Here is an 11450-nt window from a genome sequence, read left to right on the forward strand (position 1 = left end):
CCTTTTAGGTGAACAAGCTACCTACCACACAGCCTTGTGCGATCCATGATTTGCTGGAGAACCAGCCCATAAGAAATATCGAATCCCCTTCTCGTCTCATATAAAGTTTGCTTTGGAAGTAATAACATTTGCATCCAATAAGAGCAAATGGAGATAAGGACTGATTTAGTTAGTTGTAGACACCCTGCATAACTCATATGCTTCATGCCCCAACTTTCAACTTTCTTAAAGATCTTGTCAATAAGACTCTTGCAGTTTGTATGAGTGAGTCTTCTAGGAACAAGGGGAACACCGGGGTATTTGATAGGTAGGATACCTATGGTAAACGGTGTGTGGTCCAATATAAGGAGCTTCTCATCCTCGTTGAACCTAGAGAAATTTTTTTTGACATTTGTCAAGATTAAACTGCAATCTTATGAGAGCAACGAATTCTTCAAGGGCATCTACCAGGCAATGAACAGAACCTACATCTCTATGAGCACGGAAGAACAAGTCATCTGCAAAGCATAAGTGAGTAATCCTCTGTGTTTTGCAGCGTCAGTGGTATTTGAAAAAAGATGTAGCAACTTTTGTATTGACAATTTTATTGAAAATTTCCATAACCAAGATAAAGAGGTATGGAGAAAGAGGGTCACGTTGCCACATCCCATTAGTGCTATTGATGCACTCGATTATCCAATCAACCAAGTACTGGGGCGTATTTAGGGCTTTAAAGACCTCAATGTCCGCATCCCATTTGATCATGTTGTAGGCCTTCATGAGATCAATCTTTATGGCCACACATTTACCTTTGTCTCCCTTATGAAAATGGAGCAGGATATTCTCTAAGATCCATCGTCTAGTGATGAAAAGCAGTTTGGTTAAGGTCGACGATCGGAGGAAGCATACACTTTGTTCGTTCTGCAAGGGGTTTAGATATAATTTTGTATAAGATATTGTAGTATGAAATGGGTCTGAAATCCTTGAGGCAAGATGATTTGGAACCTTCAGGACAAGGGAAATCAAAGTGAAGTTTATAGATTTTAGCATTCTTTTCGACAAGAAAAATTCCATGATAGCTTCCTCAATGTCTTGTCCGATGATGGTCCACGCACTTTTATAGAATTGACTGTTAAAACCATATGGACTCGGAGCTTTGAAGTCCTTGAAACCCTTTAAAACCCTTTAAAACTCTGAGAATATTTGATCCTTGAAGTGTTGAAAATGTAACTAAAGTATTGACATCTCCGTGAAGTAAAGAAGCATACCTCTCATAAGAAACACGTGGACGCCTGGAATTACCAAGAAGGTGGTGGTAATATGATATGATTGCATTCTTAAGATCACCCACCTAGGTAATAATGGAGCCATCCTCGAGTTGGAGATGATTTATCCTGTTTTGAACACTTCTTCACATCATGGAAGTAGATAAAACCTTGCTATTGTTGTCATCCTCCTTGAGTCAAAGATTTCTGGATTTCTATTTGAGCAAGAGTAAAAAAATCCTCCGATTGGTAGCATAGTTTTAATCGTGGCAAAAGTACACAATGAGTGGCAAAACTTAGCATAGATGACTACTTAAATCCCAAAACTTCCAAAAGGTACACTTAAGTGTCATTTTTTTATTATTGAAAATTGGACACTTAAGTGCAAATTTCAACGAAGATAATAGGAAATCCAACGTTGCATTATTTTAAAAATAAATGTGGTATACATGGCTCGCCGAAGTTGTTTACTCAGCAATTAATATGTAAAACAACATCATTTTACCTCCAGATTTGATTTTCAATACAAATATTAATTAAATTAAATTAAAAAATAAATTTAAAATGGGGGGAGGCAACATTTAGTGAGAGCCTCCACAACCCTCGTCGCTATCACCCCACCATCGTTGGCCTTCGTTGGTGGTTTGCCAAGTTCGCTCCCTAGCCGACCTCTGCTCCATTGTCACCGGCCCTTCTTGATGATGGTGGGGCGGTGGCAGTGAGGGCCTATAGGCCCTCGTTGGCAGTTGGCTAAGGTCGTCAGCCACTAGCTGAGCCTCGGCAACCCCGATTGACCCTCGCCCCATCGTTGCTAGCCCTTTCCTATGATGGTAGGGCGGCGCAACGAGGGCCTACTGAGCCCTCGTCGACGGTTAGCTAAGGTCGTCGGCCACTAGCCGAGGGCCGCCGACCCCAATTGACCCTTGCCTTGTTGTCGTTAGCCCTTTTCGGTGATAGTGGAGCAATGATGGCGAGGGCTGTGGAGGCTCTCGCTAAATGTTGCCTCCTTTTTTTTTTTTTAATTTAATTTAACTAATCTAATTTATATTAAAAATCAAATTTGTAGGCAAAACGACATCGTTTTGGACTTATCTAGCCATGTCAATGCAACGTGGATAATTTTTTTTTTTTTTTAAAGAATTGCCTCATTAGTAAAAAATTTGTCGGAAAAGGCCTCACTAGCAATTTGACCGGAAATTCTCATCATTAGCACTTCAATGTTCATTTCTTCTCCAATTTTGACACTTAAGTGTATCTTTTGGAAATTTTGGCACTTTAAGTATCTACCAATACCAAGTTTTGGCATTTAAAATGTCTAGCACTTTTTAAACCGTCAACTTGTTTTAGTTAGTAAAACATTGGTAAGTTACCAGTACTTTTGCAAAAGAATCAATAGCTTTTTAGATTGTTTGAAATTGCACAGTATTTCCATAATTTTCCAGCATTTACTGACTCGCTTACCAATGCGTATCATTACCAACTAATATTCAAGTTCACTTAGTAACATTTATTTGATTACATCGGTATTACCAAGTATTCTAGTAACTTTTCAACATTTGTTTGTTAAAGTTACCAATGCGGAAAAATTATCAACTCTAATGAGAAATTACCAGCATTAATTTGGGTGATAGACCAACCTCTCGGGGTAAGTTACTAAATGCTTAGCCTTATCAACTCTTATCTAAGTTAACTTGACTGTTTCGAAATTGCCAATGGTTTTGATACACTATTCACTGACATTTATTTGAGGAGCTTACTGACGTCTTGCATTTGCCAACTCTTATACGAAATTACCAAATCTCATTCGAGTCCCCAATAGTTATTTGATTGTTTGAAATTAGGGATAAGTGTTTCAGAAGTCCTACAACTTGTCACGAAAATACATTTCAATTCTAAAACTTGCAAAAAGTGCATTTAAGTCCTAAAACTTGTCAAATTATTTCAAACGAGTTCTAAGATCGACGCCGTTAGCCTTTTCTGTTAAAAATGCTGACGTGACATTTTAAATAATTTTTTATTTTCCAGGTTTATTTTTTAATTAATTTTTATCCATTTAAAAAAATTAGATTTAAAAATAAAAAATTAAATTTATTCTTATCTTATTTTCAACAAAAACTAAAAGAAAAGTTAAAAAGTTATTTTTAAAATTTTTTAAAAATAAATTAAAAAAATAATGTTAACTTTTTAAATATGTTTTTTAATAAATATTTTAACTAAAAATTATTTTTAATTAAAATGTTTTTTAATAAATATTTTAATTTTTTTTTAAAGTTTTTGGTAAAAATAATATAAAATGAATAAATTTGATTTTTAGTTTTTAAATCTAATTTTTTAAAAATAATTAAAAAATAATTAAAAAAATTCACGTGGAAAATAAAAAATTATTTAAAATGCCACGTCGTATTTTTAACGGAAAAAGGCTAACGGCGTTGATCTTAGGACTCGTTTGAAACAATTTGACAAGTTTTGGACTTAAATGCACTTTTTGCAAGTTTTAGGATTCAAACATTTTCGTGACAAGTCAACAGAATGACTTATTAACACTTATCCCTGGAATTACCAACCATTCTAATACTATAACGAACATTTATTTACTAAAGTTACCTAAATGTTAAATTTACTTAACCTTATAGGAAATTATCAACTTTTATATGAATCACCACCAATGTTTTTCTTTAATTTTTTGAATTTCCCAACCGTTCCACTAATTTATCCAAATTTATTAGCACAGCTTACTAACTTGTTCAAGTTACTAACTTTTTTAGGAAATTACCAATTGTAAATAAATCCACTTACCAATAGATTATTTTGGAAATCATCAACTATTCCTATATTTTACCTACATGTATCTGTTAAAGTTACTAACTCTCGTACAAAATTACCAACTATATCCAAAATTACCAGCCATTCCAAAAATTTCTCAGCATTTGTTAATAGAGTTGAAGTTACCAACTCTTACATCATACCGCCAACTGATATCTGAATTAATCACCGACTTTTATTTGATTGTTCTAAAACTACCAACCCTTCAAATAGTTACTAACTTCTATATGAAATCACCAACTCTCATTCAACATGGTATCAAAGCAATGTTATAGTATTTTGACGGACATTCTTCAGTTCGAGGTCTCAAACTAATACAACGTTTCTACCTAATGTCATGTGTCCCTAGTCCTCACAATAGTACTGATAATCAAGACAATTACAGACCATGTCTCACCAAGTTAGGACAATGAAATGAACTACTCTCGCTGCGTTTTCAAGAACACAAATTCTAGCAATAGCTTCCCAAGGTAATCATAACCTAAATACTCGACTTAAGTTCCGCCCTCTTCTTCCGCTATGCCTAGCCAACTTTAAACAGTGTCATTCATTTGCTGTGTGTTTATGCAAGCAAGAGGAAGGATGAGTTCAGACATTCTCCTCTCTAGTTTGTGCCTTCATCTGGGGTTTCCATCTTTGCCAACTTACTGCTACACTCCCCCTCGTTCTTTCTGTCTAACTTCGGAATACGGCTCTCAATACTCATGTTTGAATTATCTTAAGCCACCTTGAATTGTCCAGGCATACTGGCAACGAAACTAAAATGAAAAGCGAAAAAAGGTTCAGGTGCTGTTGCTAAACATCAGAAAATCAAAAGCCAGAATAAGTGATTTGTTGTCTAGCTCTGAAACTGGACAGAAAGAAGAACGAATGGCAAAGATACTGAAGTTTCAGCCGAAATTCTGCACAAGACATATAAACTTTGCAGAAACTTAGTCTCTGTACTTGTATAAAGTTAACAGACAAGATCACCTTTAAGAGGCATCATATTAGGAAAAAAGAAGAAAGAGAAAACTATTATTGAGTGATTCCAATTTGAGAACTTGATTTCCAGATACCTGTATTTGCTAAGTTTACTGGATGAGTAAATAATTAGCATCCTCAGGCAAGATGTCTCCAGCTGTGGGTGTCAAGTTACTTCGAGAAAGCGGTTTACGAACCTGAGCATGTGTTTCCGCCTCATGCTGGAACATCTTTACCAACTCTTGCAACTCCAACTTCCTAACTTCAACTTGCTCCTCGGTCACTGGTGCTTTCAACCCAAGGTAAAGCAAGCCAACTGCAATCAACACCATCCCCAAAATGACAAGAATAGCTGAAAACAGACCAAATGCATATGGTGTGTTGCTTCCTCCAGGGATCCCATCAACATTAATACCAAAAAGGCCAGTTACGACCGTAAGAACAACCCCACAGCCTCCAAAAACAGCCAGATTATGAGTTATTTTAAGGCTTCTATCCTGAATGAGAGTCGCCAGATTGAGTGAGAAACTTTCAAACCAGAAGAATGAAAAGAAGATTATACTATACCATGACAATAGCAATTCTCACCTGCAACCATGCACGGACAGTGCTCTGCATCACATCTTGAATGGTGAACAAGCGACCACGGACAGCTTCTTGCTCGTCGATCATTTGCCGGGTGCTCTTGTTAATTCCCTCCAACAAATTTCTAGTTGCAGTACCCTTTAAATGTTGGAGCAGCTCAAACACAATCTCTTCTCTTGCATGAAGTGACCATTTCACTCTTATGACCTGCAACAGATGGTCCAACTCTCACAATGCCACTCATACAAAATTTGTGGCCTTGACTCCTGAAACAACCAATTACAGCTATAGCAATATGGTTAAGTTGATATTATCATTCTAAACATAGAACTATAAGGTCTTGCATTCTTTTGGCCAAAAAGAAGTCTTGCATCCTTAATTCAGCGACTTCCACAAAATATGCACAGAACAGATGAGGTGAGTCCGACAAGCATGGCATTACTGACACTAAATAAGACTGGCAATTTTCAAAAGTCACTGGGAGCTAACCAGTGATGATGTTATGACATGTTTCAGCGGAGAGAATTATCTCGTTCCTGTTGAAAAAGTAAAAAATGCAAAACAAGAAAGGACAACTTACCTGTCTGGACAACCTTCTGATTTCTTGGTTTAGAATTATAGTATAAAGATTCAAGTCTTCCTGGTTTCTCCTATATATCATGAAAATTATCAGTCATTCAGGTAAATTGGATGAAGGTACAACATTCCACAAAAGAAATCTATGATCGTCTTAACCTGTTCACGAACTTAAGTTCAATCTCATCAGCTGCTCCAAAAATTGACTTACGGAATAACCTAGCAGAAGTTAGAGATAAGAATAGCAACAAAGGAAAACAAGGTAATAAAGCCAACAAAAAGATGTCAAGCAAAACTACATTTGACAGTGTACACAGAGGATAAACAATTTTAGGCAAGACAAATTGCCCAGGAGAAGCAAGCAGCCACTGTTCAGACACGTTTGACAGAATTACTCGTTTTAGTCCTCTTGAAATTAAGTAATTACTGTTTTTAGTGCTCTTGAAATTAAGTAGAGGCAATGAAGTGGAAGAATATGGCAGTAGTCTGTAAAGTCAAGTTTCATCAGTGAAATTAAATGAAGTTCCTCGAAGAATGCATTTGACTGAAATATTACCATGGAAATGCACTATAAAGACAGATGAGAAAATCCATCTAGATTACAGTTCCTATTCAGAAGTACACAACAGCATGCAGAGGGTGTGCCCAAGGAAGGAAATCCACAGATTGCTGACCAATAGATAGAAAACTAACAGTCAAATAGAGAACTTTCTATGAATTTTGTATGGATCATGCAGTAGTAGCGCATTGGTCAAGGCTCACTTAGTTCAAGAGTTCATTTTTAAGTTTAGGTAGAAGGATCAGAACACAAAAGAGTGTCAACATTCTAAGGCATCCAGCAATGGTCACGATAAGACTTCAACTGAGGTCAACTGTAACAATCCCTGCCATCGCATCATGTATAAGACTTTTCACTTGCACTGTTTACCATTGTTATTGCGGAATTTGCATAAATCAAGTAACTTGCTTTAGGAAAAAGCAAGCTAATGCCAATGGTCAAGAGCATCTGGCCTTGAGCACGCAGACCACCATATAGACATTCCCCAGGTAAGTACATCAATTGCTGTCTACATAACATACCAAAATTGACTTTCACACACAAACATCTAATGCTGATAATTAAGCATGGACCTGGATTAAATGAAGCACAATTGCCTTGGCCAAAAGCATTATCAATACAACTAATAAAACTCTGGAGGTGGAGAGGACGGATTTGGACAACCAACAGCGAGGTTGTTTGCTTGAGATGAAAATTGTTCCTCTGATGTGTGCATTCAAAATCCAAGACAATAATATGTCCTATTAACCAGTAGATGGTGTAGCAACCACGCAAAAGAACTCTGTGCATCGGATTTGTGTATTGACAGTGCTATTACCTGTCATCCCATCGGAAAAGGCGGCAACTTAAATGTGCTATGACTTCATGCGCTGTTCTTGGGACATTAAAACCACCAGCAAGAAGAAGCTCCTGAAACCGTGGCAAAATAAGAGCAGAAAATCAACATGAAATGCCATATGATAGGTCTCAGGGAAGTGTTTTGTTGACTATAAACTACCTGAACCTCAGTTATGCCCAGCACATTCAGGGTTTTCACAGGCCCCTTTATGTGCAGTACAGTTATCAGGAAGTTCTGTGCTTGCCAAGACCGTAGCACAATCGGGGTGTCATCCTCATTGACAAATGGATCTCCAGCTGATTGTCCAAGGAGCTCAAATAACAGTCCTCCAGCTACTCTAACTGGGACCTGGAAAAAGAGAGCACGAAGAAAGAAATTCAACCCCCTCACACTCCAAGAAACATACCAAAATAGGATTAGTGGCAATTCTTATCCTCAGACCAGTGTGACAACAAAGCATATGGAGCACACGCCTGAACACTTGGGCCACATACATTTTTGTGCAAAAAAGCTGAAACCATTCTGTTGCTTCAGAGTTTAATGGGTAAAAAGTGGAACTATTGCATTGCAGAAAGATCAACGATGCTGGCTTGGCTGTAACCACATAAATCACTCGATTTTGCGATCCATGTAAAATTAGAATTCACAAAGAGAAAATTCCCTAGAAACATTATGCATGCTCAGAGGGTCTTGATGCAGGAGAGCACAAGTGAATAGAACTCCATCTCAAAATCAGTCATATTCATCGCATCTGATTTAATTTTGATGAGCTTATCATATGCTGGAATTGTTATCAACTACAGTAGCTTGTATAATGCCCCGAAGTTTTTCCCTCAAATTGGAGGGAGAAAATAATGTAATTATTAATTCTAGCAAACAGTGGTATGAGTAACAAAGAATTCATGGTTGTTAAAGAAGGAAATGCTTCCTGGAAAGTCTTATTTCTATGGCATTCTAATAGATGAAGTTTGAGAATGAGAGTTAGAGTAGGAATAAAGTAGGATCGACAAAAAAATAAAAAAATAAAAAAATAAAAAGATTAAAGTCATCTCCATGGGACCTTGCTGTGACCCTAACGCAAATTCAATTTGGTCCTTCAACACCTAAGCAGCATATGTGAGCAAACAAGAACAAGGAAATTCAGATTTTATAAAGCTATATCCAACCAACAAACAGAAGAAAACCTCACAACTTGCTTCTACCAGTAGCAGTAAACACCCAAACTAGGCCCCAACAACAAATTCACCTCATAAAGAAGATGTTTCATCCGCTCGCTTATGAGCCGACCTTCATCCCTCAGAGCCAAACTGACAGCCGGATGCAACCACTGAGCATTACTGAGCCATGCTTCCACAGCAGGATGACCTGCCGAGAAATGACACCACCATATCGGCCCTGCAGGCCTCTCCCAGTAAGGAGTCGCCATATCCGCAACAGTCAGGTCCTCATCGTCATCCATTGAATCTAGCTGCATCCCCCAACCAGCATCTACTTGCACAGTTTGGGCGAGAGCCGAGATCCTTTCCCACCCAATTGGTACCCAGTGACTACCCTCCAACCTATCAACACCACGAAGCTGGCCTTGCTCATGAACTGGGCTATCGCCATTATCATCACCAGCAGCAACCTCACTGTCACATCTTCTGTTCACTGCTTGAGGAAATGCCTCAACCGCACCGCCATTCGCACTGTCCGGCGCCTTCGAATGATCGGCTTTGGTCGACGCTCCGCCCAGTAATTTCGAGCCCGACTTCGAATAATGACCCGATCTTCTACGCCCTCTAACAAATTCAAAAGCACAAATGAGCCCATCCTTCCAGAGATCACTCCGGGGGACAGTGTCCCTACCCGCAAACCCTCCGCGGCTGTCGGGTCTCTTCACGTTATCCCCGCGAGAACCCGACTGGTCATCGGCCGAATCACCGCCCCTCCACCGCTCCATCGACGCCAACAGCGATACCAACTCCGGCGGGATGGATCGCGAACATTCACGAACCAACGTCGAAGCTAATTCACGACACGACCACTTAACTAAGCGAAGATCAACGACCCAGTAAAGAAGGTGGGAACACCGTCATCTCAGGCACCCGACATTGGTAGCTTCGAAGCTAAGAAAGACGTCGACCCTGTTGCCCCCGAGAAGACAGCACCAGCTGGGTAAAGTTCGAAAACCGACCGCTTTATTCGACAACCCAGGAGAGAAACGACCGCAAAGAGAATCCGCACTGTATTCCTGGGGAAAGGCGTTTCCTTCAAAAGATAAAGAGGGAGCTTCGTGGATGGCTGACGTTTAGCGGGTTTGTAAATGCCGGTGGGCGGATGTGGATCGAACAGTGACAGTGACAGTGACAGTGTCAGTGTCGTCCTCTCTCTCTAGAGTCCAGATTCCGCTACAGGACAGGAAGGCGTTCGTTAGCTTTTTTACCCGTTGTGGGCGTTTTACGGGAGACGTGCGTGGCATTCCGTGGAATTTTTTTTTTGTTTTTGTCTTTTCACGAGAAGCTTCCCGCATGGTTCTGGATTTTGGAGGCGGGCCGCCGGGCGCGCATGGGCCCGCTCCTGGGCCTTGATCGGGTTGGGTCCATGGGCCTTAATGAGCCGGCCCAAGAGGATCCCGGTCGCATGCAATCGTTCGGTCCATATGAATCAACACGAGGCGCCAAAAAGTTGGGTTGATGGATCGGTGACCAATTGTTAATGATGTGGGAAATTTGTCTAAAAAGTCTTAACTTATTGCATTGTTGCCAATTCAATTTTAAAATTTCAATTTTATTAATTGAATCCTAAATACTTTTACATTTTGTTAATTGAGTTTATTTAGCCAATTTTGACTATAATTTGCTGACGTAAACATTAGTCATTCTACGTAACATAACCGATGTTGATGTTGATAATTTCTTATAATATTATAATATTTGTTATTATTTTTTTCTCTTTTTTTCCTTTCTTTCTTTCTTTTGCTAGCAAACAACCTGCAGCCATAGTTGGGAGAGCTAGCCTCCCTTGTGTGAGGGCCGCTCTTGCTCACCACAAGTGAGGGTTGGTCTCACCAAACCTAGCCTAGTCAAGGTGACCAATGAGTGCTCCCGTTGCCCTCACCAAACGAGGTCGCACTTGTTTAAGTAAGGGCTGGCCTTGTTAGATCTAGCATGGGCAAGGCCGACCTTCGCTGAGGCTCGCCCTTGCTTGGCTAGGCCTTACCTATGCCGGGCAAGGGAGACCCTTACCTAGGCTAGACCAGCCTATCTAGCAATGGTCGATGGGTGGCAAAAGAAAGAAGAAATGGAAAAAAAATAATAAATTTATTAAAAATTGTTAACATTAGTGATGATTGTGTCATATAATACGGCCGACGTTCACGTTAGTAATTTATGATCAAAATTGATTGGATGGACTCAATTGATAAAATATGGAAATATTTATAACTCAATTAATAAAATTAAAATGTTTATGATTGAATTAGTAAAAGTACAATATATTGAGGATTTTTTGGACAATTTTCCCTCTAGTGACTGACACTAACCCAACAGCCAATCACTGGAAAAAATTTTCCTCTCACAAATCAGCCCCGTCCCTTCCATTTTTCACAAGTTTCTAAACCTCACTCGTGTATTACTTCCTAATGCTCTTACTTTCTAAAATTGTTTCTCAAATTTCATTTACTTCCAATTTCCTTGTAACGATTTAATCTCACTCTAAATATTGCAATGAAAAACGAAAATGACAACTGTTTTTGATTGTCCCAACCCATTTCACTAGGTAAAACACTTTCAACATAGTTTAATGAGTTTAGCCATTGCAACTACACGTATTGGATCCACCTCGACAATGAGCCGAATTCGACGACGAGACTCGACAGCCC

At 39.0% G+C, this 11450-nt stretch overlaps 1 protein-coding gene across 1 annotated transcript; it reads right to left on the bottom strand.

The window, feature by feature from the left end:
* Positions 1 to 4880: 4880 nt before the first annotated feature.
* On the bottom strand, positions 4881 to 9909 carry LOC104440825 (zinc transport protein ZntB). The gene is made up of 7 exons (XM_010053805.3): positions 8835 to 9909; positions 7748 to 7936; positions 7568 to 7659; positions 6351 to 6410; positions 6196 to 6265; positions 5619 to 5822; positions 4881 to 5527 (listed from the first exon to the last, which is right to left on the bottom strand). The coding sequence occupies exons 1-7, from the start codon at positions 9528 to 9530 to the stop codon at positions 5141 to 5143; spliced, it is 1698 nt and encodes a 565-aa protein (XP_010052107.2). The 5' UTR covers positions 9531 to 9909; the 3' UTR covers positions 4881 to 5140.
* Positions 9910 to 11450: the final 1541 nt, after the last annotated feature.

Source organism: Eucalyptus grandis, chromosome 4, assembly GCF_016545825.1.
Source record: "Eucalyptus grandis isolate ANBG69807.140 chromosome 4, ASM1654582v1, whole genome shotgun sequence".
NCBI lineage: Eukaryota > Viridiplantae > Streptophyta > Magnoliopsida > Myrtales > Myrtaceae > Eucalyptus > Eucalyptus grandis.